Consider the following 9,091-nt stretch of genomic DNA (forward strand, 5'->3'; position numbering starts at 1 on the left):
TCTGCTGTTCAGCCAGTCTTTACTGTAAGCATTTATTACAGAAAGGACAGTCCAGTTTAATATTTATAAATCAAATATTTAATATTTAATATTTATAAATCAAACTAGTGTCTGGTCTAGCTCCAGGCACATGAAAAATCACTACTTATGCTCCAGTTTATAACACTATTACATAGTAGATGACAGGTTTTGGTCAGCTTGTCTTAAACAAAGCAAAGGCAGACTCATGGTGCTAACGACACAGAAGAGCTTGATGCTCTCTCATCAGTCTCCATCTTGCCCAATGTGCAATAAATACATCACTGTTGGCCTCATCTTTGTTTTGTGCCAATGTAACTGTTAATACAGTCCAGAATTATGTAGGAGTTTTATTTGCTGTGATATACTATTTACTTGTTTTTAATCCATGGCCCAGTAGTACCCTCATTTCTGCTGCTATCTGGCTGGCCAGCCAATTATTTCCCAAACCGCTTTTTCTCCATGCTTGTTGAAATCCACCTAGGTTTCAGGTAATCTTTTGCAGTTTGTAAAGGTAGTTTTGTCACTATACATAGTATGCCATTCTCATCTGTTACATCAGTTGTTAAGTTACAGATGAGTACCAAAGCACGCTTGAAAGGTCTCCTTAACTTGATAGCAAATGATATATGGTGCAGCTTTGTCAGCAGAGGTGCAGACCCTTTCTAGTAGTTGCTCCAAGCTTCTCAAAATGAGCATGTGCATCACCAGTTTTGTACTACCCAAGAACATGCACTGCTTCTTTGAAATCTGTGTCTATATACAAGAGCCAGGTATAGAGAAGCTGGTGCCAAAGTAAGTTTAACTTAAAAACCCCTGCTCTGAACTATATTGCTACCAAAAGCCTTGTGAAAGCTCAGATAACAGCTTTTACTGCTGTATTACATCCAAATAAATTAATCTGGACTGACATGAATGGCTCATGACAAACTCTATGCTACTGCCTCTTATCAGATCCTAGGTGTTTAAAGCTAGTAGATGGTATAATCAAAGTGTAGTCCCCAATGCTCAGCTGGGCCAGGAACTCCTCAGGGCAGCCTCTGTCCCCTGGTCACAGGGCAGCTGAGACTTGCTTTCCTCCAAGCCTTCCAAGCAAAGAGCTGCTCAACCCCACCAATGTTCAAACTACCAGCACAAGCAGCATGCAGACAAACCACCCCATTAGGGACCCTGAGTGGTCTCACCTTTATTCTCCCACAGACCAAGAGAAGGGGACACAGAAGAGTACTGACAGGGGACTCCCCACTACCCTGTTCCGCAAGTACTGCGTTGCTGGATACTGGCTGTTTGTAAACAGAATAGCTTTGTCAGGCTTTTGTCCTTACTGCAGGGGATCTCACAGAAGACTGGCCTCGGGGTTTGTGTGGTCCACGTCACGCCAATAAGGAAGCAGTGAAGGAAGAGCAGACAGTTTTTTTTCCAGGTGTGACCAAAGTTGTGCTGCTAGAAAGCTGTTGCCTTTTGTCGATAAATGAAGACCATCAGACAAATAGGAAGAGAAATCCTACAGGGGAGGTTAAAACCATGTATTAATGTGTTTGCTAGTTGCAAACAGAAGGTCTTCAGTAATTTTTAAGTTAAGTTCTTCAAAGCCAGCTGGTATATATACTGGTTTTATTTTTCACCGTCTGTATTAAAATATTAAGAGAATGTTCTGATTGCCAAAGTCACTGCTATTCATTAGGAAAAGATCACAGGATTAAGTGATGCAATCAAAATATTGAGTCTGCTGCTCTATTGAACAGCCTACCATACCAGGGAGCGCAGGAGAGAGAAAAGATTCAGTGCCCAAACTGGAGTTATCTGCTTACAGGAAAAGTTTGCAATCTCTGTCACATGGATGAGTTTGGATATTTGGTCAGAAGCACCAGCAAGGTACCCGTGCAACCTGATCTAACTTTGAAGTCAACCCAGCGCTGTGCAGTGGGTTGGACTAGGTGCCTCCAGAGGCCCCTTCCAAACAAAACTATTCCATGATTCAAAGTCCAAGGAAAAGGTTATTTACATGTAATCATTCAGGGGATATTTGCTAACCAAATATAAGGGCCAGGTTGTACTAAGCTTTATTTCTTGTAGCCCACTATGAAGCATTCTGGATTATTTTTTTCCTTCACCAAAGTGTAATTTGGATATATTTTGTATCATTTCAGTGATAATGCAGCACTACTGGTTCCTCTATGCTAAATGATGCATTTCACAATTCATGACAGTTTCAAAGTCTTTCTCATGTCATCATACCTCATCTTTTTGCATGAGTGTCCAGAGGTCAAGTACATCCGTTCCACAGTCCCTTGCTACCTGAACACAGGCCTGGGCATATTCCCCAGTGGTGGCATTACGGCGATTTAATTTGTCACCTATCAATCAGAAACAAAGAAAACATTTCGCAATTGCAATTGATACAGCTTGATTTCAGTCTTCTGTGGTACACATGATGTGCAGATATAACCAATTACAAACTAAATCCGAAGCAGCTCAATTTAAGTGGCTGGAAGCTATAGCTCATTTAGCCTCTTTCAGGGCACCTTTTGTTTTTGAGGCATTTGAAATATGTTTCTTGTTAGACAGAGGCAACAGCAACAAGTACACAGCTTTCACCTTCTGGCAAGGTTCAGGTGAAATCAGTGCATAGATATAAAACTCCTCCTACACCTGCTACTAGCATGTAGAATAGAGTTAAGTAAATGTAAATCTATTTACAAGCTTGCCTTCCACCTCCTGGATGACATCTGACATTTAACATCTCCTTGCAGCAGTCTCCTCATTGTTAATGTGCTGGTAAAACTGGGGTACGTTTAGGTCCAAAGCTTTACTAACACTCATGACTGCTACATTTGTGCATGCAGTTATACTGGGCACTGGACATTCGGTACGTGCTTGGTGCCAGCTACTGTAAGCCAGCAGTTTTGCACGGACCATGGTGAAACTTTGGGGCAGGGTATTATTAAGTTATGTTGTTTTTCTTTTAATGGGACCTATAATGCAATTCAACTCCTACACTACTCCCTCCTTGCATCTGATGATTCCCACTTCTTCACACTGCCACCTCTTTCATGCCATCATTTCTTGTCATCATAAAAATACCCTTGGCAGCCTCACCGGTCCCTCCCCACCACAGTACCTTTCCTAATTCTTGCTTTCTTCAACTTTCTTCCTGGTTCAACTCTCCCATAGACTGACTGGCCCTTCAGCTCACTCAGCCTCCACCACACAGAGCTCCCTCTGTTGCCAAGTTCCCTGTATTGATCACAACCTCACCTCCCCAGGTGAGGTCCTGCAGTCCTGTCCCTTTCCCTTTCTATGACTTCTCATCTAGCAGAGCTGATTGATAATTTCTTATTCTCCCTTTGCCTTTTCTTTCACCATTAGGGTTACTTCTCAATTGTTTCATCTCCTCTTTCTTCCATTGCTGGAAGCACATGCCTGCTCTCAGCGTGCAGCTCTGCAGGAGCACGTGCTCAGTCTATAAGCTAAGAGCAGCAGCCAAAGGAAGCTCAGGGAATATGAGGGTCTCCTGAGGGACCAAGGAGGCAACCTAGTGATCTATCCCAACCTGCATGTGCCCACCCAGCTCGGAATAGAGGACAGCCAACAGTGGGGAGCAATGGGTTACAGGATACTCAGAGATGCCAGATGCATCTGGGTGCGTGGGACTGATCTGAAGGAGCTGCCTGTTGAATTGGTGAGGTCAATGCCTACCACCTACAAAAATTCATGGCTAACGGGAGACCCATGGTGACTGGAAGAAGGTTAATGTTATACCCATTTTTAAGAAAGGCAAGAAAAAGGACCCAGGGAACTGTTGATCACTCAGCTTCACCTCAGTGCTGGGAAAGACAGTGGGGTTATGTCCTCTTGGGATTCATTTCCAAACACACGAAGGACAAGAAGGAACTATCAACACGAATTTAGCAAAGCCAGATAGTGCTTGACCAACCCAGCTGCCTTCTGTGATGAAACGATGGCTACGCAGATGATGAAGAACAGCTCTGACTTTAGTAAGGCCTTTGACTGTCTCCCACAGCACTCATTTGGAAGCTGAGTTTCTTTTCGCGTCTCTGTTCACACCTGGATGAATGTTCCTGTGAACACCATCATCCCCTTGTTTCACATCTCTCCTTTGCTCCGATATCTATCTGACAAAACTAGAAATAAGCAGAACATTTCTCCTGGATACTGGTTGAGGGCAGATGATCCGATATTGCTGTTTACTGTGCCTACAATACTTTATTTGTGGTCTACGGTCTGAGATCACTGTGTCTTTTGTTCCATCCCTACACAGCAATCTCTTTTAGACAGATGCTGGCAGATTCAACACTGTAAATGCAAGTTTCCTCCCTACCTACCCCATAAAAAGGATAGCTTTAAGATGAAAATGAATAAGCAATATTTTAAAAGCATTACTTGATAGCTAGGAGCCAGATAAGCAGCATTTACAGTGTGCTCACCTGACAGACCTTCAGAAGGACAATACGGGTGCATGTTTTGCAAACTATGCCTGTAGCAGCTTAAGTGGGAGCTGGGCACACAGGCCAGGAAGGGCTGCTCTGCCCCCGACCGATCCCTTTTGCCCTATCCAAGGATCTACCACTGTCACGTATACAGTACTGGCCGTGTCTGATGTTTGATCTGACCTGCTACAGCTGCTACTGTCTTACACAATTTGTGAGTATTACCCTAGGACTTTCTCTCCTTTTCCAAATTAAATATAAAAACTGCCCTGCTGGATGAGACTGAAAGTCCATATAGTCCAAAAGCTGTTTTGCACAGTGATCACTGCCACACACCAAAGCCTCCTAATGCAAAGTCATGCCATAACATAGTCTAATTTAATGCAGTTTGAACATGAGGTCATCTTCAAAATGTTACCGCTTTAACCGAGTACACAACTCACGATGTGCAAGACCACCTAAATTAGAGAAAACCCTGCAAATACTAAGGTGACAGCTGTGTATTTACCTGAATCTAACTCACAAGTCTTTTATAAATGCGCAAGAACTGGACAAGCTGTCCCAATGGAAAAGAGGACATGCTCTCAGGAGGTATAAACAGTCGCTGCTGGAGTCAGTGGGATTATGGCAATTTCCACCAGCTGAGTAACACGAAGTAAGCGGTGCTGTTATGTCTCTATTTTTAGAGTTAGCTTGAACAACATAATGAGAAATCATTTAATCACCTTCTGCTTCTTTTTCAGGTACTTTTATTAGCATCCTTAGAATATTATATTCTCTGGGTTTTTTTAAAATTTAAAATAAACCTGGCTAGGATATTACTGCTTATCTAAATAGATGTGAAATATGTGACTATTGTCAAATATTCTAAGGCACACAATGCCAAAATTTCTTCCATTGTTCATGTTATTTTGGAAGGTGCTAGGACATGACGTAGTAGTCTGCCTAGGACATCTCCGCAAAGCCTATGTTCTCAAAGAGCAGCCACTTGTGTCAGTTTTATGCACTAACAGATCAATCAACACTTGTGAAAGGATGTTACTATGTAGTTAGTAGTTACTCCACAAGCTTATCCAAAAGCTCTTTAGCAAAACAGCTAGCAGTCCTCTTCCACTCAAAGAACATGACTGCAATCTGGTACAAGCATGAAGCTAATCATCTGTCAGCCTGGGATCAGTAACTTACACTTTGCCGGTAAAATGCAGAAATTCTGCCCCTCTGTATCATTCTTTTACCTTTGGCAAGACACTCCTTTTCCCAAGCCGATTCCTGAAGAGGTGGTGGCGTTATCAAAATAATCCTGTCTTCAGTAATGTCTACTGACTTCAGATACTGTATCATGCTCTTCAAATTCGCAGAATATTCCTCCAAAGGAACGTGTTGCTTAGGGTTCAGATCTGTTAGGGGATGGAGCACATGCATTAGCAATGTTAAACTGCTTACAGATTTATTACACAACATAACGTGCTTTTTACACAGCGTATGAATGTGGGCACTCATTTTCAGTATGCAGTTCATCTCAACCATTGGTTCAGGAGGTGTGGTAGGAAAATGCCGTTCCTCAATATCCAAAGCAAACAAACCAAGAGTTTAAACACAGCACTTCCAACTAGCGCAAATAAGGCACGGGGTGGGGGGACGGAAATCACCTTTTTTTTTTTTTTTTTTTAAGATGCTTTTTCTTACAACTCCGTATCTTAGTATTAGATCACATAATCACCTCAAACCTCACCTGAAACAAAACCTAAGATTTTTAACTCTCTTGGATGCAGAGAAAATTCTGGAAATTCCCATGGACATACAGTCAGTCCTTCGTGCACTGATGTTACCATTTTGATTAGACTAGCTCTGCATGCTGCTATGCTTATCTTAAAGAGAATCCAAATGCTACCTTCCCTCATTTCCTCAACCTATCTTCCAAGAACTCATCAGACTGCTTTAAAGGCAGAAAAATCAGCTAGATCCCCAACTCCAATTTTAGGTGATGGATATATGACTAATTCTTGAGCACCTTGAAATTGACTTTTAATATTAAAACTTGGTGAGAGGGAAAGAAATAGAAGGCACTGCACAGTTTAAATACAAATAAAATGGCTGAAAACAATCGACTGTAAAAATGAAAAGAGGGCAACCAGTTCACAGAGAAGCAGCAGGAAAAGTCTGTGTAATGTTCTGCCTTTTCTGCTAAACTGTAAAACTGTCTTAAGAGAACAGATCATGGGGAAAAGAAAAAACAAAAAGCAAGCTATCATACCTTTCAAAGCACTGTCATTAGCTCCAAAGAAAATAGTAACCGCAACAGTACTCTCAGCACTAGTACTTCTAGTGATCAGTCTTGGAAGGATCAATTTAGCCCATCTGGTGTTGTACCCCGAGACCCCACGGTTCACAACATCACATTTTCTGAAACAGAGACACATATCAAAAAGAACATCTCTCCTCTGCCCACCAGAACAAAACTTGGAAGGTTTTGAACCATTCTGTCAGGATACCTGCCTCCATCCCTCTCAGAAACAATGAGATGTCACAGGAGTTTTCAGTGGGATTATAACTTTATGTTTTGAAAGTGCATGCATAGATTGCATGCGTAGCATTTACCTGTCACTTAGACTATGAAACCAGAACAACAATCTTGACAACCACTAAGGTTTTTTTCTTTCCACTCAAGCTTTGAGCAGAAAGAAACAGTCAATGAGTATTTCTACCAGTACTGAGCAGGTTACCACTAAGGCAGTTCCACTTCAATAAATAAACAAATGTTAATAAATAAATATACATTAAATATTAACTTTGTTGGTTTACTTTTAGAAAAGCTGCACGACTTCTTGCATGCTAGAAATCAGTTTTGAAATTTAAGCTCTTACCTGACCAGTCTCTCAGCAAGGGATGACCCCCAGCCGTTTTCCTGGAAGGAGAACTGAAAGCAAGGAAAACAGTTAGACCCTCACTGGAAGAACTCCCTCCCCAGCAGGTCAGTCCCACCCCCGGCACCTTCCCTCTTCAAGAGCTTTTAATGCAGGGCCTCTGGCACTGCTGCAGCAGCGCTTCCTCCCTCCCAGCCTGCCCTGTCCCTGCAGAGGTCAAACACCCCCAGTCTTACCTAGATGCACGGCTGGCATCAGAGGCAACATGGAACCGTACCTACAAAGGGACAGACCCTGTGGTCCCCTTGTAATCAAAACTGACTGCTGTCAGGCTGTAGTTCCATTTTGGCCAGTGAAGCTTTTTTTTTTCTTGTAATTTTCTAACTTATTTCTAAGATCCTTTCACTGTGCCTTCATTCTGGACAGCACGTGCTGCTTTGGAGTGCAGTTCAATACCTACCTCTTCTAGTAGTGGAAAAATGAATCCCTTCTCCTTATTCCCACTGCTGCACCATCCTCCCTGTTACAATGCTGCGCAGTGAGTCGGCTTAGACAACCGATCTCCCATTAAAGATCACCTTTCTCTTCAGCCAAATCTTTTTTCATCAGAGCAGCTCTGTGACCCACTCCACCATGCAACCCATGCAACAGAAAGCAGGGACACAAAATGAAAACTAAAAAGCTGCTGCTGCCTCAAAGGAGACGTTTACCAAGCTGCGGCCTGCTCATGTCAATGCAGAACGTGCCTCCGGGGCAGGTGAGCGAGCTCGACGCAGGGAGCTGCGCAGAAGGGATGCACCAGGAGCGGGGACGGGGAGAGTGTGGGGGTCAGTACAGACAACAGGCTGTCCTCCCTGTCTGGAAAATGCCGCTGCCACCAAAATACCAGAACCTACACTTCTACCAGATCACACTTCTAACACAGGAACTTTATGAATTTCTGCAAAAAAGGCTCTAAATCTCGTAACAGGCCATCAGGCGTGAAAGCTCCTGGAACGCTCTCGTGGGAGATCCAGCAGGCACGTAACTATGCCGGGCTGCACTCCCGTTCCACCGGTCTCCTTCCCGCCCCATGGTGCCAGGCCGATCGCCGCCACCCGCCATGCCGGCCGGCCTCTGTCAAAGCGGGTTTTGAGAGCAGTTCCCCCGGCTGCCTGACCGTAGGCTGCCACGGCAGCCGGCCTGCTCTGGCAGCCCCTGAGGAGAGCGGCTCAGGGGCTCCGTCACCGTGATCCCGCTGGACAGGCTTCTCCTGTGCCAGCCGAGGTGGGGACCGGCCGGCGAGGTGAGGCGAGGCGAGGCGAGGCGAGGCTGCGGGCCGCGCTGCCCCACACTAGGACACACGCATCCTCTCCCGCTCCAGCCGCCGGCTGCTCCTTTTCCCTTAAAAATTAGCGTCGAGTAAGGCCCTGTACTTGGCCCAGGCGCTCGGCCCAGCGCCGGGCTGCTGCTGGCGCGGCCTCCAAGGGCCACCGGGGCGCAGTCCGCCCCCGGCAGGAGGAACGGGGACGTTTATGGGGCTCCGCCGCTGCAGGCGGGAACGGCGGAGCCCGCCGGTCCCACTCAGGGCGGCGCGGAGACCCCGGCGGCCCCGCGGCCAGGGGCGGCGGCGCGGCCCCCTCGGGGCTGCCGCAGGGCCGCTACCTCAGTGATGGAGTCTCCGAAGAGGACGACGCGGGGCCAGAGCAGCAGCCGCCCGCGGGCGCCCGCCTCCGCCAGCGCCATGGCCGCCGCCGGACGTCCGCCGGGCGAGGAGGA

General features: G+C 45.4%; 1 protein-coding gene across 1 annotated transcript; it reads right to left on the bottom strand.

Annotated features, from left to right (window-relative positions):
* Nucleotides 1-1,179: 1,179 nt before the first annotated feature.
* Nucleotides 1,180-9,078, bottom strand: IAH1 (isoamyl acetate hydrolyzing esterase 1 (putative)). Its single transcript, XM_052809438.1, has 6 exons — nucleotides 8,978-9,078; nucleotides 7,334-7,386; nucleotides 6,724-6,872; nucleotides 5,705-5,866; nucleotides 2,257-2,375; nucleotides 1,180-1,522 (listed from the first exon to the last, which is right to left on the bottom strand). The coding sequence occupies exons 1-6, from the start codon at nucleotides 9,056-9,058 to the stop codon at nucleotides 1,355-1,357; spliced, it is 732 nt and encodes a 243-aa protein (XP_052665398.1). The 5' UTR covers nucleotides 9,059-9,078; the 3' UTR covers nucleotides 1,180-1,354.
* Between the last annotated feature and the right edge of the window lie 13 nt (nucleotides 9,079-9,091).

The sequence above is a fragment of the Harpia harpyja genome, chromosome 15, assembly GCF_026419915.1.
Source record: "Harpia harpyja isolate bHarHar1 chromosome 15, bHarHar1 primary haplotype, whole genome shotgun sequence".
Classification (NCBI taxonomy): domain Eukaryota; kingdom Metazoa; phylum Chordata; class Aves; order Accipitriformes; family Accipitridae; genus Harpia; species Harpia harpyja.

Excerpts from the sequence above, each read along its gene's own strand:
- IAH1 (XM_052809438.1), bottom strand. The coding sequence starts at position 9,058 with ATGGCGCTGGCGGAGGCGGGCGCCCGCGGGCGGCTGCTGCTCTGGCCC. Across the intron at positions 7,387-8,977 it reads TCGGAGACTCCATCACTGAG|TTCTCCTTCCAGGAAAACGG; the intron begins GTAGCGGCCCTG and ends CCTTGCTTTCAG. Across the intron at positions 2,376-5,704 it reads AAAGGAGTGTCTTGCCAAAG|GTGACAAATTAAATCGCCGT; the intron begins GTAAAAGAATGA and ends TCTGATTGATAG.